Genomic DNA, 24,191 nt, shown 5'->3' with positions numbered 1-24,191 from the left:
CTGCCTCGATGAGCAAATGATCCCCGAGATACAACTCGTATGTCACTGTCTCTTCATCAGAGCAAATGCAGCTGAAGGGGATTCTCGATCTTACTCGCAGGCTCATCAGCAGGGCAGATGCTTGCTGTCATGGCAACTCCGACATGGGCCTCCCAGTTGAACTAGTATCTCCCAAAGAATCACCCTGTTTTATATTAACCGCTAACAGCTAAAAGCATTTATGGCCATATGCATTTCTGCATTTTTAATATCAGAATCCCAACCATCTATCAACATCCATCCTTTCTATAAACTAACGACATCTCATCATGCTCTGGGGCGTGTAGACACAACTCCATCCCATACAATGTAATCCGGGGGAGACTGGCTCACCCAGTTATATAAAAACTGCAGGTTTGCCAAGATAATTATTACAACAGCTGCAGTAACATCATCGGTTGGGGTGTGTTACCTGCAAAATTACAACACCCATCGCTGGCATTGTTCTTCCAAATCATTTTGAGGCTATTAGAACGGTCTTCTTTTTTTTTTTTTTTTTTTATGGGCCTGGTCCTGTGCGTGAGAAAAGTTTTCCTTCAATGTCTTTCAGTGCTCTCAGGGTCACTGATGCATACCGGCTCCTCCATCTCAACAAGGCTGGGGTATAAGACTTCAGGAGCAGTGTGACAGAATGGGGATCTCTGCAACCCACAGGGATTCTCAGACTCAAGTCGCTGCTTTTCCTACATGCGGAGGAACGAGTTCATGTAGTTTGGGAACTGATTACTGTAGGATGTCCTGAGGAAGATCCAGGACGTGCTGTAGGGACTTCTTCTCCAAACTAGCCTTGAGCTGGAGCCAAGTGCTTTTAAAGGGAATGTCTGGTTTGTTCTTTTGTCCCGCTTACACCCATGACCATAACCCCAATGACAAAAAAGTATGATACTGAAATATACAATTACTCGTACGGCCTGAAAACAATTTAAATAAAAAGGCCACAAATAAAAAGATTCATATTTTCAGTTTACAGAAAGATGTTTCATCGCAAACAGCAAGAGACAGGAAATCAAAGAGATTTTCTCTTTGGTTTTCTTTTTTTATTGTGCAGCTGAAAATACAAAAGGGCAGGAAAGGTCTTGCCATCAAAAATAATTATCAGCAACTTAAAAGAAGCGACGTCACTTATGTGCACACAAAGCTTCTTTATTCAAATTAGTTTGAACTTTGAGGGCTGTTTCCAGTCAGAAAAACTTGCGTTGAGTAACCTTGACCTTCACTATCTGTGGGATGGAATATAGTGGAGGACAGGAACCAAAGGCAGCATTTATCAGAGCCTTTCAAACTAAAATAGTAGAATCGGGTTTTTATATTCTATCATGAAAATCTTACTCTTCAACCCCAGTCTTTGTTCGTTTATCTGCAGTCCCTTTTCTCTCACTGTCTGTGGTCTTTCATAGGCCACGCACAAAAGTCAACATTTGGCTGGGGAAAGCTCATCTAACTGAGCAGAGCTGGTATCTCTAAATTTGTACTGTTCGCGTGTGGAGTGTTTAAAGCCCTTGGCTGAGGGCAAATTTTATTACTTACAGTCATAAGGCCATCATGGGGGCTTCTTCCGTCTCATGTGCCTCACACACACACACACAGATCCCACAGAGCAAAGAAAGAACAAAAGAAAAGGCAGGAAGTATGTGAAGTGGATTATTATCGCCTTTTACTGGGGGAAGGTTATTATGAAGCTGGCCAGCCTAACTGGGTGGCACGCTGCCTTGACTTGGGAATAGCCGTCTCAGTACTAATTCAACTAATCTTGTTGTAGGTGGGGAAATGTTAGCATCTGTCAGTGTTATCCCAGATCAAAAGGTAGGAACTGAATAGTGATGCTAATTATTTCATTCCTGGGGAGCTGGGCTATAATCTTGTCTTGAGGGGGGGGACAGATGGCGAGGTCGTGTTGACGTCTACAGCAGCTGCTCTCTCGATCAGACAGACCACTGGCTCGCAATAGAGTTTTTTGGGGTTTTTTTTTTTTTTTTTTTTGAGAAACTTAATTGATGACTTGGTTGAATTGTTTCAACCATCTGCTTGTCAAAACGTCTCTCTGTTAGCGTCATAATAGCATATTATTTGTAATGTGTGAATGCACCGTGGATCATACAAGTGGCGTTTCAACCCATGAAGCTAGAGCGATGCAAGTTTTTATGAACCTGTAATTGGAATATTTAAATATGTTTAAAATGAACCGCTTTCAGTCAATTTAAGATGGAATATAATTAATGGATTTGGAACCTATTCATTCATATTAATCAGCATCTTAATACAGAAATTTCGCCTGATGATTTGGTGCAGTAGCTGTAATTAACTCCTCTAAATGAGGAGATTAGTCAATGAATTGATAAGTTGATTGACAGAAAATGAATCACCGCCTATTTTAATAATCAATTGTTTAAGTCATGTGTCTGGTTGTAGCTTCTCCAATGTAAGGATTTGCTGCTGGACTAAAATCTGTGCAGGGAACTCATTGGTATCACCACATAGTGACTGTTGTGGTACTTAAAACTGAGTCAGTCTGTATCAGATCGGTGCATCCCTACCTTAAAATGTACTTGGGATGGGCCTTTTGCGATCATGAAAATAATCATTAGCTACAGCCTGTGTTCTGTGTCAAATGCTTTTTGTGTCAGTTTGTCACCATCTATCAAGAACTTCAGTACGAACATTCGAATTAGAACAAGTAATTTGAGTCAAATTTAATTTGCAATTAATCTATGAAACTTCTTTGTCCTGCTTCAGGATTAACTATTGATTAAAATTACTGATTTTAAATGCTGTCAGGTAAGTAATCAGCAATTTAAATATGATTGGAACATAGAGTATGTGGCTGCAGGTATTCATCTACACTAGCTAAAATTCAATGAAATGCAAAGTTCTAGAAATGCTAATAAATGCCTTCACACAGCAGTTGACCAAGGTCTGGAACATTCAATAATCAGAAGTGCACCTGCCTGACGTGTGTTACTGAAAAAATATTCAGGGTTGGCATTTTTCCAGTGTTTGCTTGCGATCTGAAGGACAATAATAAAAAAAAATTAAAAAAAAACTTAAAAAAAAACATGGTGAAAACTTTCAATGGAGCATATCTTTCATAGAAAGTGCTGAATTTGTGCTATAAACACACACACACACACCTCAATAGAAGGACACGCACAGCACTAAAATACATTACAGATCCAAACACTGAGGAGGCCGAGTCTGCAAAATTGGCCACGGTTTGCACAACAGCCAAAAATGTCCTGCTGGGACAATTCAAACAGCAGGAGAGATAGCAGTGGTCTGAAGAAGCTATAATGCAGTCACGGTTATATTATCTGTTAGCGAGATGAAATCCTGTCCGGACTGCCCGTGAGCTATGCACATAAGCAGGAGTTTACGATTATGCATCCATTTAAATACACGTTGTAATTCATGATAGTTATTTCGCCTGTGATGAAGACTGTGAGAGCAGTCTTCATGTATGCTACTATTTTGCTCTGCTGCTCAATCTGTCTACTCCTGTGTGTGGAAACGTGACTGAGTTCCCCTGAGAGCTCATTTAAGAGAGAGAGAGGGAGAGAGGGAGAGAGGGAGAGAGTTAGAGAGAGATAACTGTCTGACTGAGAGAAAAAATTAGACAAGAGGAAGCTGGGAAACACTGGAGCAGGGTTCAGCTTATCCAGGGGGCTTTCCCGCAGAAAAGTAGGAGATTCCTTGTAAATCTGGCTCATTAAAAACATTTTATTGATGCACAGGGGTGCAGAAGTAACGGTTTAACTAAAAACCTATAATAAAGACCACCTCCTATTTTCATGACTCCTTACTTTTAGGCGATAGTTAAGTTTAGAGCTGGGAATGGGTTCAAATGTAAAGGCATACTGTCCTTCAATCCTTTAAAATCAAGGTTTGTAAATCTAAACACAAAGTCTTCAACTGACAGCAATCATGTGTGATCTTTAGCCGTGTTTACTATTCATTTACTCAAGCAAACAGAACCCACTGTGCGGTGAAACTGCCCATGTTTACAGTGAATTACTTACTTCATTAGGCAACTGTGTGGACAACCTCATCCATCATCAATCAATAACATCTTTAAAGGAGATCTCAATGGAGCTTCCACTGTTAGATAAAATGACTAATCCCAGCCATTGATTGGATTGTGGGCAATTTGTACATCAATAGCTCTTCATGTTCCTAGTTCCTTTGTGTAAGGTATGGGTATGTGTAACACCTAAGAGGTCAGAGGTGGAAAGGAAGACCGATATCATCTCTTCCTCACCTTTGATGTCCTTCCCAAAGCCCATGGAGGAGGAGACGTTCTGGCCTTTGCTACTGGACTTTTCCTTCATCACATCATCATCACTGGACACGTCACCTGGCGAGCTGATCTTTTTCTTCTTCCTCTTTTTGTGGCGGGGAGGCAGCTTTTTGGGGAAGGCAAACATGGGAAAGATGACCAGCAGCATGGCTATGGCACACAAGAGAAAGCCACTCCACCTGAAGGGAAGAAAGAACAGATGGGTTTTAAGGAAAGGTACATAGAGACATATGTGAACAGGCAGTCATACGGATGCACGCGGACGCATATTTACCAGTTGCCAACAAAGCGAGGGTCACTCTGGTCTATGTTCACTACAGTTTTGGGGTCGACGTAGAAACCGATGAGGACGCCACCCAGCAGGTAGCCAGCTGCAGGTCCCAGGGCTCCCATCACATACATGATGGCTAAAAAACAAAAACAAAATCAGTCAGAAACTTCAATCAAAAACCTGCATGTTTTTCCACTTTCCTCATTAATGCTCGTGATGACCTGCTGTTACCTGTGACTGTTTAAATTAGACCTGTGGGAGCTGTACATAACCCCTGATGGTATTGTCCACCAATTCAGAGCCCCCTGCACTCAGATCAGTGGGAACTCACCAGCAGCCCTGAGGTCATTTCTCACATCTTTTCAAGAGTCTGTAATAACCGACCTGAAAGCTCCAGAGGTCTCTCATTGACCTGAGGGCGCGCCTGCAGCGCTCCCACACCAGCAAACCTTAGAGCGAGCGGGGGCGAAACATTAACCCACAGGGGGTGGGGGGGTGGTTCTCAAACCGTCACTGAGGTGAGCCAATCATACTCTGTCACTTTGCCACAGGAAGGGAAAAAAAAAAAAAACTCATTAAAGTTAGATAACCTTTGGGTTGGACAAGTGGAAAAATCTCCTGCGGACATCCAGCAGAGACGTGAGTCAAAGCCATTTACCAGCCGTAATCAGGGGGCAAACTTTCTATAATTACACCTGGAACATTGCCGCTAGCTGTGAGGGTGTGTGTGCATGCATGAATGTGTGTGACAGACGGAAGGGACTGGCTCTTTATGATGGGATGAGTGTGTGTGAGTGTGTGTGTGCGTGTGCATAAGCAATAAAATGTTTCTATGAATGACAAAATTCTCATCCACAAGTAGACTTTGTTATATTTTCATTTCAGTGGCAAAGTAGCTCCTGTTCTTCCATTTATGTCTCTCAATTGTTACTTTCTTGGATTGCTGGCACTGCACTCCATCAGCAGTGTGTGCACACATATGCACATTGTGTTTGTGCTGGTGTTTGTGGGAGAGTCTGTGTTCAGCAGGCAAGGTAGCAGGTGTGCTGTGTGTCCAGACCAACACTCACAATGTCTAATCTCTCCCCTGAGACCAGAGGAACACCTCCCTCCTGGCAGATTACATAATAAATGCGCACACACACACACACACACACACACACACACATAGACACACACATAGACACACACACTTCTCCTCTATCAACAAAGTTTGTTTTTCTCAGAATGGGAGCTCAAAAGCCATTTCATCTCAGTCTGTTTCACCAAATGTTGCAGCTGCCACGCCAACATTTGCATATAACATTCTTACATCCCAAGTGGCTCCCATCTTTTACCACCCTCATTTTCATCCCAACATCCAACGCGGAGCACAAATACACATGTTCACACCTATAGTGAGATTCCAACAATATCCTAGAGCCCATATACTTATCTAGACTTAATTAAATCATGGCTTTCTTGAATGGAACTATTGGGGAAAAAGAGAGAGAGAGGAAAATATTGCTTTAAGAACAAAAGGCCCTTCAGCAAATCCTCTTATCAGCCTAATGCAGACACACACACACTCACACAAACCTACACACATGAACACAAAAATGCAATGGTCAATTCCCTGGACTCCAAATACTGGTGATCAGTCTTCTGAGTTTTTTTTTTTTTTTTTTACACACACACACACAGTATGTGCACGTGCGCGGCGTATACATTTGAAAACATATATAAAACATGGATCAATGTGTGTGTGTGTGTGTGTGTGTGTGTGTGTGTGTGTGTGTGTATGTGTGTGCGTTGCGTGTGCACCTGAGGGCCTATAGCAGTTTCATTCCTACAAACCTAAATGAATCACTAAGATAATCAGAGGTCTGTCACTCTTTCACTTCCTCTCCCCGTATCATATTTCATCTTTTTTAACTCCTTTCACTCTGATATTTTCTCATATCCTGCTCGTTGGAGAGTCAATTCACTGCAGCAGTCAAACCGTTACACAGTGTAGCAGGATATTACCACCGAGAGACAATAAACAATTAATTATACTTGGCAAGGACGGCAAGAGGTCCTATCTTATTATCTCCATCTTGAAATTAAAAACGTCTCATATAACTGAAGCTAACGAATCACACTTTTGTCCTACACGGCAAAATAATTTCCATCTATATAGCACAGAACATGTTCTGCAATATAAAGGATGGCTATGATGCCGACTAGACCGTGACGACTGAGTTTTTACGATGAGTCTCAATCTCCTGCCTCCTGATTGAGCTTCAGAATTCTGTTGCAAATGTAAATCTGGACAAATCTAAATATGATTCTATAGTTTTGAGCTGGTTAATAAAGGAAATCTGGATAGACTTGACCATAGAGTGTGAATAGGATTATACGCCAGAATTGAAGTAAACAACCATTTAAAAATGGGCATTCTTGCAGTGGAGGGCCACATAAAGAAAAAGCCTATCAATGAATCAGTGTCATCATCTCACCCCGCAGACCGCTGACCCTTCCTGTGCCTCAAATATAACACATTGTCATTTAAACACTCTGTGGCTTGAGCCAGCTACAGCAGGTGCACCCAGCCATTCATTTTGTTAGGCAGAGGTTGAACACCAAGTATGGTCCTTTGGTTGCCCTCCATCCTCCCCCTTTGTCAGGCACCCAGGCAGGGACGGCCATATTTTATCCCCCTTGGGTGATTGTGTAAGCATCTGTCTTGCCACTCCATCCATCACATTAACAGTGTTCTGCCCAACTGGAGGACGTGGGGGGTCATAAACTGTACCTGACTCGTTGCCCTACCCTGCCCGCTTGGCACCGAGCCGGGATAGTTTAGGATCAGTAGGGTGAGATGAAGGGATTGGAGGGCCGCGGCCGGGCTGAAGGGCGGCCAGGGCAGAGCCATCGGATTGAGGAATATGCTGGCACAGCAGCGGCGCTCCATCACACACAAACACACATGCTGCGGTGGCAGACGTCAGTGGAGCATTGGGGGGGTGGGGGTGGGGGTGGGGGGGTGCATGCCAATGAGGAACGCATGGCGCGCCACAGGCTCACTTTACTCAATTACGAAATAGACCTTCACCAGCAGCACGTGAAGGACGGTACATTATTGTCTTCATGGCTTTCTACACGTGTGGAGGTAATGGATGAGGAGCTCTCCATAGCAGTTATTGGCTTTTCACCGTTCTGTTCTATGTTAAGTCAGCAGCTAAACTATCTACGTGGTCACTCAGCCTGACTTTCAATATGTTGTGGTGATTTTGTGCTGACTTTGTTCTATACATTGGAGCGCACATTATTATGCATGAATAGATACAAATTGAGGATGAAGTCACAAAGCGCGCAAGTTAACATGTCACAAACAGAATCCAATATCAGCAGAAAGATACTGATGAGGTTTGAGAAAAATGTTTATCGCAAGAGAATTGAAAAGAACTCATCAACGCGTCAATTACAACTCAGTGACTTCAACATGAACCCAGGTCAGCCCCTCTCTGCATTTAAAGTACACACATGAACTGGTACGTGCATGCACATTGGAAACAAGGAGGAGAAGATGCAAGGGCATCAAGGGTATGAGTGAAGGAGGGATAAGGTTAGGAAGTTTTGCAGCGTATCATTGACCCCAATTTAATGTTCAAGCTCCAGTGTTGGTGATGAATGGACGAGGCGGTGTCAGGCAGCAGAAGGAGAGATTTACTCGACAATAATCCAGAAAGAGAAAAGGCAATAAAAGCGGGATACAGAAAGAAATAAAAACTGATAAACTGAGAGGAAAGTGGCGGCAGAGAGAGAGAGAGAGAGAGAGAGAGAGAGAGAGAGAGAGAGAGAGAAAGAGAGAGAGTGAGAGTGTGAGAGAGAGAGACAGGAGACAAAGAAAAAACAGATGGGGTAGGGGAGAAACTGAATAACATCTGAGAGGGGACGCGAGGGTGAGGAGTGATGGAACATAAAGAAACAGAGGGAGAGGAGTCGGGCTGCAGTCTGTGGCGACTGATCCTGCTGTGTAACCGAGTGATAAAGCTTGCTCAGCAACATCCCTCTCATATCTAACCTTCAGGGACCGGCGCTGCTCTGTTGTCTCCACTCTGCCTCCTCCACACTCTGCGAGAGCTCTGCTCCTCCTGACTCTCTGTATTCATGAGCTGCACTGACTCATTCAGAGATCGCCAGAATGAATGAGGGTGAAACAGAAAGAAGAGACAGAAAGAGAAGAATGGCAGTAAAAAGCACGAGAGGTGTGAATTAGATGTATGATTACAAGAAGGTAAATGCCCAGGTGGCTGCTGATGCTTTTGAATTGATGAAATTATCTACAAAGAAGAGATATTGTATTGTTAATGGCATATTCTGTAACTTTGCCCATCTTTTGTAGGGCTGTAATTAATTACTTTTTATTTGTGATTAATTTTATTACTTTTTTTTTGATTGAATGATGTAGTACATAATGAAATGTATTTATGTAAATGTGTTTATATGAAATATAAACCAGAGAAAAGCTGCTATTTAAAAGCAATTTTGCTCAATAAATTACTTAGAAAATTTATCAACACTTTCTGGTCGAGTTACTGTTTAATTGACTATTCATTTCAGCTTTATAGTTGATAAGTATTCATTACAGATGATGATATTTTACACCTTCACACTAAGTTTTTTAATCCTCAATGAAAGCAAGGAATTCTTTGAATACATGGCACCCAGCTGTTCCCAAAGTCGCCTTGGCTGTGAATGGAATTTCAGGCATAACAATAAAATGGCGTCTGCTGTGCCGCCACCGCCATCACCACCATCCCCCCCAACCTCTCCTGACCTTCCGTTCTCCTCACCCCCCCCCCCCCCTGCGAGCAGCAGAAAATGAAGGAGGAGAGCGCCGAGCAACCGGACCTGATGAGAAAGCACATTGCACCTAATGAAGCAGCTCTCCGGTGGCCAAACTAATTACCACAGATTAATGATTTGATTTAATTACGTTGACAAAATAAAAGGACAGGATTTTCGCTGGCTTGTCAGAAAACAGCGGGGTTAAGAGGTCGAAGCTACAATTCACGCGACAGAGGAATCATCAGTGTCAGTCTGCCCTTTGATCATATCTGCAACTCCACACAATCTGATTGCACGCGTGACGTACATAGTGTGTTTAAGTTTATGTGCAGTAAATCTCACTTGTTATGGAATCTGTTTCCCTCTTGTCACTAACCTCCCATAAAACTCTGCAGAGGTATGAGCCTGGCTCTGTAATCCTTCTCCGCTCTGTGGCTGAAAACTTAGTTTCAATGAATTATGTAGCCCTCTTCCTGGCCATTAGCCCACAAAGCTCAGTCAGCCTCCAAACAAGTCTGGGAATGGATGGCAGGCAGCAACACGACGACCTTGGATTTGTATTCACTGCATTACGCTGGAGCCGTCTAATCTCGAAAAGATGCCATCACATTGTCTTCTCAGCATTACTCAAGAGCCGTGTCATGTTGATTTATGTAGCATTGTGCACCACACATTACCTATTCACTCTGACCCGGGATAATAATCGATTTCCACACCGGCGGTATGACAGAGAAAATCTAAATGAGCTATAATCCTGCTTTATTTAATAACATCCACTTTATATGATATATCAGCACACACTTCAGAGTTCTGATTTGCTGCGCTGTACAGTCCAGCCCAACGCCTGAAGCTATTTGGGAAGTGTAGCTGCAGGTGACAGCTGTATGACAGATGATATATGCGGCTGCTGCCGTTAGACAGAGGACAACAGAGAGGGACACCGCTCCATGTATTCCACTGTTATTGGGATCAATTCAGTCATGTGACACCCCTCACTCCGAGAGACAAGAGGAGGAAAAAGACAATGAAATAGGGGAGCGACGGCATTGTCATAGCAACTTGCTGACAAAGCAGTGTCTTCTTACAAGTCCTAACCTTACAGTTTTACCCAGAGGGCATGCACAGAGACTATGGCCTCAAACACACACACATACACAGACGCGCACACACACACACAGAGTAAGGGCAGTGAGACAAACTGCATCAACACGCATGCATACACAAAAACAAGAATGCAACATTGCCCGTCAAAAGGCTTGTTTCCTGGAAATCCATTCGCTGTGCGTTGACGATCTCTTTCGTCATGCATCATGTTTTGAGTCCCAAAACTAATATAATGTTACAGCAACTACTTCCTAAAGCGTAATTCCAAGTGCAAATTCTCATTCAAAGCCTTAGGACAGAGCTCATCTTTGCAGGATTGTGCATGTCCCTGCATTCAGCATCAGGTGAAGAATGCATAAAAAGGTCTGTATGGGTACTTGTAAAAGTTCTTCCAACAGAATAAGAACGGTCAGGGAGGAAATGAGATGGAAATCAAGAGTGAGTAGAGGTAGGTGGTAGGAAATGAAAGAGAATGAAGTGTGATGGAAAAAAAAGCTGCTGCAGTTTCCATTAAGTAAAAGACATAAACCACTTAACTCACTGAAAGTAATTCGGTCAGATAGTTGCACATAGATGGAGACACACACATACACACAGTACAGAGGCCTGTTTTGGGGGGTGATTAGATTAGGGGAACTGATGTAGAATTATAATCCAGATCCCTTTGACCAGCCACTGGCACATTAAATCACATGAAAGTACATTTGAACAGCCACACCAGCACATACTGTACGAACACACGCACTGTTGGAAGCCAGACACAGTCACACAGCTCCACTGCGCTAGAAACAGATCATAAAGATGTGTTCTGCCATGTATTAAGACAGCAGACATTGCTTGTGTGATAATATAGAGATAGAGGTTTTCTAGCGTTACACTAGTCAGTTGGGTGCTTACATTCTGTTCAGGCACCCAAACAGAGCACAGCCTCAGCAGGTCTGGAAACATGGCCACTGCGTGTATGTGCACACACCGATCGGAGACTGATCGGTGTGTATCTGTGATATATTTTGAAATAATTCATTCTGAAGCATCAGTAATGTGATTTAAAACTTGTTTTGTAGTTTCAGTTACTTTCCATGACTTTGTGGAGTGACTAAGTCAAAAAACAAACAAAAAAAACTGTACACTTGCAAATCATGTTAACTTAATTCACTACAAAGAAATCCTTTTCTTTCCTATTCTGGAAAATATGTTTTCCTTAAACTGCAAAGCTTAAAACTGGAACAAAATGAGAGCATCAACTCTTGAATAAGATGTGGACTATTCTGTTTAAATAATTCATTTTTAACTTTCTGAATTACTGCAATGCTTTACAGCAAGACCATTTAATCAGAAGTAACAATTGTGGGTTTATGCTGAAGCCGGTGAACCACAATATCAACCCAAAACTAGCTACTGGCTATACAGGACCGAGAACAGCTACAGCAGTAAAGACTCTGACTGTACTGAACTGAGCAGTGGTGCCTTTTATTGCATATAAATTCAACTTTTTATTTGAAAAAGGGTTGAATGTGCAAGTTCCTCATTAAAATGTTACAAACGATCACTTTAATCCCATTTTAGAACCAACCCTATACTTAAGTAATAGTAGTTTTAGGGGTGGTTCACTAAAACAAGAGGCACTTGGACAGCTTTATGTTCCACCATCTCAGCTAACAGAAGTTTTAAAAAAATAAATAATTATAATCGATTTTGTCTAATTAACATGCAAATGTATGCAGCAAGGCGTAAATCTAATCAGATGATCCACTCCCTATGGGCTGCCTGTGGTGTAAATATGAAGTTTCTACTATGTATCATTCTCATTGTGTTCAAGAATATGTCTACAGAGTCACAGAGTCACTGAGTTCAGCATAATGTCCTGCATACCGTGGCGGCCGGACATAAAAATTGATTATATTTGATCACTAAAGCTTTGTGAGGGCTTGGACATAAAATCCTGAGGGCATTTATTTCACTGCTGGAAGAGCAGACTGCTCTAAAAAGTAGGGGCATATTATGGATTATTTTAACGACAGGTCATTATTTCTTCAAATGAGCACATTGGCCGAAAAGATGAGAATCTAATCTATCAATATATAGTACGTTTTCATATTCATGTAACATTTAATAGAAGTATCAGTCTTGAACGTTGTACACAGTGCTGGCATCCCACAAGAAGAAGAGTGGGTGGTACAAAGCTAAGTATGAACTTCAAGTACAGTAAAAATGCAGGATGTGGTGAATATTTTAATGGATTAAGTACAGCAAAGAACGTTGATCCATTTGTGTAGTTTAGTACAGACTGGTACAGCCAATAGTCTAGAGTTTAATCAAGCGCAGTTGACTCCTAAGAACCTAAAAGCCTTTCAGATTCAGAAATCAACATTCAGGCCACCCATCAGGCTTTTACAAGACTTTCCCTCCAGGCGTTACTGATCTAAGCCCCTTAAGAAAAAGACATGACTAGTCACAAGGGGCATAAAAGGAGTTGATCGGTATGCCCCCCCCCCCCTTATGTTCCTCTTCTGTGCAGTAAACTCTGACCCAGACACCCTTTGTCCCATCCAGATGCAGGTGGTGATGTGGAGTGTGATTAATGTGGTGAGAGACACAACAACAGCAGGTGAAGATGCAGATCATAAATCTATTGCACATGCTCCAGTGGAGTGATAGGAATCCCGTCACTCTTTTTGAAGGAAAAACTAACTTACACAAACTGTGCTCTCCGTCATATTTAGTACTAAAAACACCTAAACTCCTCACTGCAGGACAGACAAGCCCAGATATTTGTCACCCGAACAGCACACTGTGATCAATTTTGCATGCAAGCTGCCAGGCTCTCCATGCAGGGGTTCCCCAAGCTCACTTTGCTAAATCAAATATTTAGAAAATGAGAGGAAAGACAATGGAGGGGTTTTTCTCTATTTTTAGTTGCTCCCACGCTGCAGGAGGGGGGTGGGGGGGGGGGGGTGGTACAGTAGTCAGCCAGCCAGTGAGGAACCTCTTCCATCAGCCATTTGACATAAGGCATAACTAAAGCAACACTGCGTAAAGATATGCATGAAGGATATTATTAACTGTTCTAAGCAGACATAGCTCAACCAGAGACCTATGAGAACTTCCCATCAGCTTCCAGTTTCTAGCTTGCGAGGCTTTTCCTGCGCGTCAGACGGGGTCACGGGTCCTAACTCTGACAACAAATGACCGTTTTCTGCTGATTCCGTTGCTGGCCTAAGGCATCTGGGCCTGCACCGACAGTAGGGGAGCCGCTAATCTGCTGCTGCTGACGTCTACCAGAATCCACTCGAGGGGAATGAAGGCCGGGGAAGAGTACGGCTGCACGAAGAAATCTGAAAGGCAAAATCTATTAAATCCCGAAAACCATTGTGATTTACGTTGAGTGAAACTGTTTTGGTTTTTTTTTGTTGGTGACTTTTTTTTGTACATATTTGTATTCAATTTTATTTTATTGCTTCAGAATGCATGGGCCCGGTTATACTTACTTGCAAGTCTAGTATTTTATTGTTTTGTCTTCCGACTTTTATGATGTCGATGCTGTTGAGATCGCCATTGGAATAAAAGTTGCAGTTTTTTCTGACCACCTCCCTACGATACCACTATAACAGAGACTACATGCATCTGTCACTGACTGATGCTCAACCAGGGCTAGTTATTTGTTCTCAGTAAAAGTCCATTGTGAGGCGCACCTGATAAAGCCTGCGGCAAACAGCGCTGTACGTAGCTGTTTTTATTTAATAAACATGAACTACTGAAGGCTGCTGATGTGAGTGAGCGATGATTCATTTGATTTCAGTGTCACGCTAAAGGTATTTCTGCTTTGCACGTAGCAGCCCTATTTTTAATGGTAGTCTAGAGTTTGTTTGTTTTTTTTGTTTTGGTTTTTTTTTTTTTACAGAGGAGGAGAGACATGTTCTCACCTTCTATGCCATTGTTTGCGTTATTTATTAGACAGCTGGAAACCTCTCTCACTCTTTCTTCTTCTTCCCTTTTACATCCCTTCACTTTCTAATATCTCTCAGAAGTCTTTCACCCACTGCAGCATTTAGTCAATCCTTTTTTCTCTCTACTGAATTGTCTAATCCATCATCTTTTGGGGATTTTCCTCCTAATCCATCTTTCTTTGTGACTTTTACTCCCATTACCTTTTACATAATTTGAACAAATACACCATTTCTATCTCGTACCGAGCTAACTGCCTGTGATGGATGACTGAAAAGGGCCATTTCTTACTATTTCTGGCAACTAAAGCCCCACTGGAGGTAAAACAGCTTAAAGTGCAGGTCAGTGTGTACCTTGGAAATGTACAGAAAATGTCACGCAAGCAAGGCAACAACAAGGGACAGAGAATCCACTGTTGAGCTTGACAAATATATATATACATATTGTTGCAGCATTTGAGAGGGTGGCAGATGATCTTTCAGCTGATTAGTGGACATGTATGAGGCATCTGGAGTGGGGGTATAACCGCAAGGCATCCTTTATCATATTTACCTCTGTTCTTCATGCCTGTATGTGTATTTTACAAATTACTGTCCTGTGTAAGTTTCATTTCCTTGGCAACAATAAGAAAACACTGGATTTACTGGTATCTTGAAGGATAAAAGGCTAAAAGAATATATATTCCTCAGATCTTATGTGATCTTAACCATGAATCTGGAACATTTTGAATCCTGTTCATGTGAATATGATCACAGTGGCCGAACACACAATAATAGCACAGTCCTGCTTTCGTTTTACAAACCGCTTGGTGTTAATGCAGGTAAGAACAGGCAAGAAAAGGACTCAACACACTCTTCTGCAGCGGTGGTGCTTCCTACACACTGTGACAAGGAGTGTATGAAGCCATTCTCCACGTTGATGGGTCAGACTTCTCTCTACACACAAGCACAGATGTTCAAATGCCACTGCACGCTTGCAGGAAAACCAAGTGCACCGTTTTGCAACACAAAGCTCCACCTCCTGCAAACTCTTGCGCTCACAACCCCCAAAACCCTAAACCCACCCACCCCCAACTCCCAAGGTGCACACACACACACACACACACACACACACACACACATATATGCACACACCCCCACTGGTGCAAGCACCCTGCAAACTCAACAGCTGCTCTTCCCCATTCACACCATAGATCATCCACCAACAACTAGGCGCCCAAAATGTAAAATGCACAGGAACAAAAGCCTGAAAGAATTAGCATTAGACTAGGAGGCTTTGAAAAGTACCTGTATCCAGCTATTAAAAGAATCCTACTGTGTGCTTTTTAAGAAACTATAAGACAGCGCTTTCTCCCCAACTTCCTACTATTCCTAACATTCGCTAACATCTGCGGATGACTCTTTGTCCAAACACTGTCTCTCCAGTGAGCTATATCGCAGTTAGATGTTAGCCCATTAGCCTGCGTTATATAATGCAGAAACCAGCTTAACGCTACATTTAGTGGCGTAACAGAGCCTGGCAGAGCCGCTGTGACAGACAGATGAATGTGCACGGTGGAATTCTCCACGCTCTGTGTACGCCTGTCAGGCTGCATTTTTTTTTTTTAGCACGTCTGCATGTGTGTGCGTGTGCATGTGTGTTTGCGTGCGCAGCGGCGATCCCACAGGGTGAGGTCAGGAAACGTTTAGTGCCATCCATCTCCCTCAGAGTGAGCTCCTGTCCCTCCAGGAGCCTCAACACAGATGGGTCTGCTATGTTCAGCCGGCACAGTAGAGCAACAGCTGAAGGTCAGGAGGGGACAAACACTAATTAAAAAAATAAAAATAAAAATAAAAGGAAAAAAGAGACATCCAGTGTATTAAAACATTAATGAATGACGTACATATTATAAAAGAAATGCTCTGATTTTTTTTCCCCATTGTGAGCAAATGTTTGGATGCCCATAAGGTGAAGAGATTAGCGAACATTATCCTCATATTTGTGAACAATACCACAGCTTTTTTTTTTTTTTATAATACTCCACATGTTCTTACACTTATGTAAATGCCATTAACACTTCTCCCTCCAGCAGCCCTGTCTCTCTCAGTCTCCATCTTTGCAGCACAGGGGTCAAGGAGAACAATAGCTGGTCCAGTACTCTGAAGGCATAAAACTAGAATGGAGGATTTTTCTTTTTTTTTCTTCATCTTTGAAGCAAAACAACAGTCCTAAAGGCTGAATCAACATGGTGGGCAGACTAAGCAAAGGAGATAAAAAGCCCCAGAGGGAGAGAAGGGAATGTAATTCAGCTTGACGTAGATGTACAGGCTGTCTCTGTTCAGTATGTGCAACTATTTGATCAACTGAGAGTTGACGCAGGTTCGATATGTCGAAGCCCAAAACATCTCAGTCAACAGTTAATTCTTTTTGGGGAATGCAGCGCCCGATAGCAACAGTACCCTCTGCCCCGATATCCATCACGGGACGTACTGCAACCCTGGCGACGGATAAACATCTGGTCATTACCGAGAACAACTTATTTCCTGACTGGACACAACATGCAAAAGGAAGGGGATGTTTTTCCTGTCACAGTGCCGATTAACTTAATCAGAGAAAAGAAAACAGGGAGGCTGCAGGTTTTGGAGCGCTTTCAGCCAGCAGAGATAAAAAGGTAAAGGACAACTAAAGTGAAGAGGGCTCTTCTTTTTTCTATATTAAAAGCTATCCATCCAGACAGAAAATGAAGTGAGAGAAAGAAAAAAAAAATAGGATGCTAAATGCAAGTTAAGATATGTTAAAATGTGAATCAGGTTCATTTGTGAATGAAGCACTGTAACTGACAGATGCTGTTTAGGTGGTCATGTAATCCTGAGATGTTCAATAACTAGGATTCATGGCTACAGGTGGGGCAGGGAAATGTCTGAGCTCTTTGCAGTTACTATACAACATCTGGTCAAACACATAAACCAGCCTGCAGTAAAAATCAATCACTCCGAAAATGTGAATTACATATTTTTTCCACGATAAAAAAATATGAGAAATAGCAACACTCTGCAGCAGTTTCTATGCTGTGACAATTAAACCACTTCAAAGCTATTTTTGGGCCATTATTTAATTTCAACCTGAGCCCTAAAAAGCCAGGGATCAGGGAGGATTTGGTGAAACAACATGGACCAAAGAGCCAGCAAGAACAAAGAAAAAAATGTCCATTTATTTCCCCGCATAGCTGAAAACAAAAGGTTTCTCATGGTTCCTGCTATCACAAAAAAAAAGCTCTTGAGGCATTTCCCCAGGAACCTTCCCACACTATCAAAACAACCCGGCCACAACACTGAAAAATAGCCACTTGTCATCGGCCGGAGAGGTTGAGCAACGACTACACTATAGCTGCTGCGCCTAAGGCCCCTGCCTCTAGAAACAAACTCCCACACCTCTCCGTCTTATTCCATCTCTCCTACTCTTCCTGCAGACAGATTTAAGAGAAGATTATCTGTAAGGAATGCAGGTTGTAGGTGTAGAGAACGAGAGCGGTGAAAAATTTTAAAAGCACAGACAGAGTCATCAGTGGCACAGGCTTCACCACAGAGGGGTGAGCGCTTCACAGGGGAGTCGTAGTAGTAGTAGTCAGAGCTGGCAGCCCCTGCAGTCTGCAGCTAAAAAGGCTGCCTGCTGCTGAGTAACCCTGAGGGCCTGCGTGGCCAACAGGACCGTGTGGAGGGGGGGGGGGGGGGGGGGGGGGGGGGGGGGGGGGGGGCAGCGATATTTAAAACCTCTGTGAACACAAGTCAAGGGGACAAGTGATGAAACAGGAACAGCCTTCTTTCTATATGAGTGCCAGCCTCTGACGGGGCCAGACGTGTACCCTAACCAGTCCCTGAAATGCGATCGTTCAGCCTGGAGGGGGCAGACAGAGAAGGAGCAGGGAAGGGGGGGGGGCAGGCTCTCTGGGGACTTGTGTGTTTGCGCCTGTGTGTGCTCAATCTGCATTTGCTTTGGCTGCTGCTGAGCAAAACAGGACACGCCATTTAATGAAATTGACTGAGTGAGCGCAGAGGGGGTGGTGCCAGGGCCTTGGCTGATGTGAATCACAAAAAAATTAAAAACAGTGAGGTTTGACTGTAAAGTAACTGTTCAACCCTAATTTTTCTCTCTAATCTGGAGGGACCACACATTGCACACACACGCACACACAAACACACTACAGGAGAGAGACTGAGAGCAACTGTTCTTTCTAAATTTGTCAGAGAGAGCAGAGAACACACCCCTTGTGCTTATGCGAGCATGTGAGTGTGTGTCCGTGTGTATCAGAGAGCGCAGAAGAAGACCAGTGTTCAGACTGTCTCCCTGCGGGTGTTAAAGCTCTGCTCTTCCTAAACTGGGCACCACCTCTTTTTCTCCTCCTCGGTAAATACACAGTCCTCTACAGTCCCAGTGTGTCGAGCGCGGGGGGGGGGGGGGGGGGGGGGGGCTACGTCAGAAGGCCTCAGGTTTTCGTGAGTATCTAAGAAAACATTAATAATGCACAAGCACCAATAACACACACTGTCATCTGCGTTTGGAAAGTAGTTAATGCAGAGGCAGGGAGACAGTGTTGGCCAGGAGGAATTAATTAACCTTATCCTGCATGTAGAGAGGGCAGCATCTTTGCATACAAAGAGACTGCAAAGTCTAGACAATAAAAAAAGGTTATAAAAGAACAACAGTGCATAAACAAAGGGCTATAATAACAGAGGAAATTTCAGGTGTATTTTTAGTGCGAGCTGCGTTTATACGCCGCCTCTGAAAGGTAATGTGGACACGCAGACAGCAATCTAATCAGACCTGACTGCTCCATTCATTCCACATCAATAACAGCTTCTCAGCATCATTAGCTTGTAAATCACAGGGACGATCGGTGGGAAAAAAAAAAAACAGAAAACAACTGCCCCCTCCTCATAACCGGAGGTCACAGTCATTGTCAAAAGTTTGGAGAGTATCATCAAATTAATGAGGAGAATCAAGATTATTGATCATTTAGATCGGTGTGGCCAAAATCAGATGGACATTGCGACAGATTGCTGGAGATTAAAGATATTCGTGAGAGACGGAGTCAACAACAAAACCAGAACATAAGACAGGCAGTGATTCAAATAAGTTTGTCTTCAGTTTATCTTTTACTATGTATAGGGCTGAAACCTCATCTAATGCGACAAGCCACTTTCACACGAGATGGAGTGGCTGCTCAAAGAAGGGCATAGACAAATGTTCACCATAGTAACACCAAGAAATGTATGTTGTAAATCTGTCAGAGCAGAAAAGAGAGACAAGGGGGAAGGAGGTGGATGTGCACACGGTGCCTACACTCCGAGACACGGGCTCCCATTTCTTACGTAGAGAACCACCATAAAAACAAAACAAAAAAAAATGAAAAGATCTGCAAAGCCAAGTGATCTATACACCTATTTCACCATTGCTCACAAACTATAGCACAAGAGGTAAAGTTCAGATGCTCATTACATTACCATAGTGACGTGGGGCCAGAGTTGGGAATTGGGGTGATGGGACAGAGGGAATGCCCTACTGTGTATGTGCATGCGTAGACAAAAGATCTTGACATACTGACAAAAAAAAAAAAAAAAAACACATACACATACACACCAACACACACACACTGTTCCTCCCTCTCCAAGGGCACCAGAAGTACCCCTCAGTGTAAATTGCAATGTCCTACAAAAGCGAGCAACTCCTCCCCTCTGAGCCGGAGCAAATTGAGATGGGGTTTACATTAATGGGTTTGGAGGGGGTGAAAAATCACCGCAAGGTAAGTGTGTGGGGGAAGCCTCCTGAAGGTTTGGGTATCTGCACAAAATGATGTTGAGAAAACATGGAAATCGGTTTGAGGGTTTCTGGGTGAGCAGGTTTAACAGTGCTGGCTCTCATTCTTCCTTGTTTGTAGATTTCTTTTTAATCATATATTTGTGTCAAAGAACAAATATTTTTGAGTGAACTGAAGGATTCCCCTCGTTTTAAATTCTCATAGCCTGTGGGTTCCATTCAAACAAACACGAAAGCAAAATGATAAATGGCGAGCAATGACCACCTGGACTCCTTCACCTGGAGGTTCATTCCTGAGAATGTCAAAAATGTACCTAAAAACACCTGAATAATGAAACTGGAGCTCCGTTACCATGGTTATTTTGAGTGAATATCAGAAACGCAAATCAAGGAAAATTATCCCCCACTTGTCTGCTCACTCTGACATGTCTGAACATGTCTCTGTTTTTCCCAAACAACGCATTGCTGGAAGGAAACAGATTATCCCTCAGTGAATCCTCTGAAAATATCCATCAAGGTCGCTGGAGCAAGTGCTGCTCTTGATGGATATCTGTAAGAGGGGGAGGGACTCGGTGAGCCTCACGAACCCTGATGCATTTTGCTCTGGAGTACCTTGCCAAGGTGAGGGCAGAGCAAGTTGCTGTTTGAGGTTGTTTTTCCTCCTTGTTTTCCTGGCTGGTTCAATAGCTATGCTGCATTGGCTCCCTGTGACGCAGGGATCTGATCAATACCGGGTCTCGAGGGCAGCGGAGCAGCCGGCGAGAGGACTCGACAGCAAATATGCTCCATAGGCTGTGCAATGTTGTGATGAAGGGATGGTGTCAGCACTGTGGCTAATGCTGTGCAGCCATCTCAGTGTTGTTTTTTTTTTTTTTTTCGTACAACTGAGTGCAAGCAGTCCTCCTCACACAGATGTACACAAAGATTGGCCGACATGCACATCCAACTTATGCAAATGATGCACACTGAAATAATTAGTGCACCACAATACAATTTAAGTCATTTATCAAGCTAAAACACAAACATTAAATGGTTCTAGAATCTGAAATGAGAGGATTATGTCAACGTTGAATTGAATATTTTGGGGTTTTGCACCGTTGGTCAGACAAAAGAAGCAGTTTGAATATAAAACCTAAGCTCTGTATTGTAACTTGTGATGCTTTTACTATTTTTTACATTTTCTAGATTGAATATGTAATAGATTAATCAAAAGAAATCAATCAATCATATATAGATCATATGGATAATAACCATTTGGTGGAGCCCTACGCAAAAGGTCAGTGGGACAGTGACCATCTGTGTGAGATACTGCACCAGATTGAGGGGTGCCCCATGTCCCAATAACCCAACTAAAGTGTGAAGGCAGACAGGGGGGAGATTACTTCTGCAATCATGATCTACTCCAGGAGCTATGCAGAGTATGTCATATTTATATACATGCAATAATTCATTCATCCATTCAGGGCACAACCATTAATGCCAGCAAAGCCCGATCATTCCAGATAAATTACATGATACCTGAAATGTTGAGGAGATGTCTGAGCAATTAAAGGAGGAATGCAGCATTACAGGAGTGTATATAACAATCTGCTAACATTTAAACACAGCAGAACCTTGTCTTTTTTCTGGCTAAACATGAGAGCATGTTGCTTTACTGCTGCCAGCCGTCTGCACGCACGCACACACACACTCCTCAGGACACAGCAGTATTTTGCACATGCACACACACACACACACACAGAGACACACAATACTGGACTATTAATCATAAGCAACCTAGTTCTGCTTCTCGCCCCACACTCCTCTCTCATGTGCTTGTGGCCCAAGGTTGACGTTGCAGTCTCTGTATTTACCTCAGTGTGGTGCAGAGGTTGCATGCTGGTGAGATTAAATCAAAAGGACAGAGAGCTGGGGTGGGTGAGTGCATTGTTGAGCCCTGCGGGTATACATACATGCACATGCACTTCCTAGTAAACATCAGCAACACCAAACCAGTCAAAAGCTGTCCTCTCAATTTATCAAAATGCAAAAATCCAATCCATTTAGAATGGAAATGATATCAGCTCATTCATAAATGTATAATTGGACAACTGATACTAACTGTGTTAGAGACCACTAACTCTAACTCAAGAGCTCTGCATCCTTCCAGTCACACACCACACTTGCATAGTTTGCACTGCGGAGCAAGACTAGTGGAAGTCAAAAAAGCAGACAGTTGTCTGTATTTATTCAAATAAATTCAGCAAATCTGGCATATGTAGAACCACCTGATTACTTTGTCCTCTAACAGAATTTCTATAACTTTTTGTAAATGTCAGTCATAAGCAAGGAAAATATAAATGTATTACAGGATGGAATTAACTTATTCTCTCTGACACACCATTAATCTAGCCTCCTGTTGAGCTGCTGCTACATTCAGGTTGGCTTACCCAGGTAGAGAGATGCATTTTCTTTCTTCACATTGTCATCCAGGTAGGTGGGCCCCAGGGTGTAGATTGGCGTTGACCCCATGCCCACAAGTATCTGGGCACAAATGAACAGAGCCACATACAGGTTGTGCTCATTGCCCTCCTGGTCGCGAGGGCATGATGAAACGTCGAGCAGGTCACGCCCACTGTTGTTACCACTCTGACAGAGGCCTTCGTGACCCGCTGATGAGTTCATCTCCTGGATCTGGTAGGGTGGTGAGATGAAGTGGGGCAGGGAAAACAACGCCGCCCCAACAGCGATGACCACACCACCCACAGCCAGCCAGCGTGGCCTCTGACCTCTGCCGCCGAAGTAGGAGATGAAGACCACCACCAGCAAGCTGCCGATGTCGAAACAGCTGACCAACAGGCCGGACTCTGAGCTGCGGAGACTGTAACGCTTCTCAATGGTGGTGATGACGCTGCTCAGGTAGCCTGAAACCATCAGGGACTGAATGAAGGTCAGGTAGCACATGCAGAACAGGAAGCAGCGCGAGTCCCTCAGGATGACCCGCACATACTTCCTGGCTGGGATGTGAATAAGGCGGGTAAGAGAGAAACCAAGTTTTTTGCCTCCAGAGCCAGCCCCCCTGTGACCCTCCACAGGCAGAGAGCTGCTGAGTCCCACCATGCTTGAGACAGAGGGGGAGAAGTCTGTCCTGGAGGAGGGGGACTCTGCTTGGCTCGAGTCTGGGGTTTTAGGCTGGAGCTCGCTGCTCTCGTCCACGGCCACACAGGTGCGGTTAGTGTTGACCAGCCGAGGCTCCGCCGCCTTCCGATCCGGTTGACAGGGTCCATTCAGGATGGGTAAGCTTTTGGACTTGAAGCAGTTCTCTGGGTCCATGTACTGGTCCTGGAGCTCACGGATCTCCAGAGACTCAGACAGGTCACTCCCCGTTTCATCATTGTCCGACGAAGTCATGGCGCAGCTGGACTTTCAGGTTCCTTCGGCTCCTGGCTGTGCTGACAAGTCAGTCAGTAACTAGTGCCACATGAGGACACGGTGGAGCTGCTGCAGGGCTGGATGCTTGAGTAAAAACTCTGCCCTGCCAGTAAGGACTTGGGCGGACTGAGCCCCTCTAGTTATGTGCATGTTTTATTCCACATCTCTATTTACAGCAGCGCTGTTCTGTCACAAAAAGCCTGTATCTCAGCACAACATCAGGGCCAAAATATCCTTGAAAGCCACTAAACAATGACAGTGGTAGCTTGACTGAATACAGAAGAACATCAACTTCTTTCGTTAAACACTTAAGAGTATTGGCTATGGAGTGATTTGTTTACAGTAAATAGCCGATAAGGTTATAAAACATGTAAATAATAAAAAAGGAGCTGTCTTTACAATGATCCCATAATTTAGGATCCCATGTTGATGTTGATTTTATGGCTCTTTGTTAGATAGCAACCTTGATTCAGTGGGTTTTTTTGTTTCCTTTGTCCCATAGCTGTGCAGCATCCTAGAAAG

The 24,191-nt window shown here is 43.4% G+C and overlaps 1 protein-coding gene across 1 annotated transcript in view; it reads right to left on the bottom strand.

The window, feature by feature from the left end:
- Positions 1–24,191, bottom strand: part of LOC130160990 (solute carrier organic anion transporter family member 5A1) — a 43,837-nt gene that overhangs the window by 18,880 nt on the left and 766 nt on the right. The window contains exons 2-4 of the mRNA XM_056363856.1: positions 22,688–24,183; positions 4,605–4,737; positions 4,292–4,509 (exon numbers count right to left, since the gene is read on the bottom strand). Coding sequence (XP_056219831.1) covers positions 4,292–4,509; positions 4,605–4,737; positions 22,688–23,648 — 1,312 coding nt within the window. The 5' untranslated portion in view covers positions 23,649–24,183. The remainder of the gene's footprint in view (positions 1–4,291; positions 4,510–4,604; positions 4,738–22,687; positions 24,184–24,191) is intronic.

The sequence above is a fragment of the Seriola aureovittata genome, chromosome 20 (genome assembly GCF_021018895.1).
Source record: "Seriola aureovittata isolate HTS-2021-v1 ecotype China chromosome 20, ASM2101889v1, whole genome shotgun sequence".
Taxonomy (NCBI): domain Eukaryota; kingdom Metazoa; phylum Chordata; class Actinopteri; order Carangiformes; family Carangidae; genus Seriola; species Seriola aureovittata.
The sequence above is the reverse complement of the archived record's forward strand: the minus strand, read 5'-3'. Positions and strand labels throughout refer to the sequence as shown.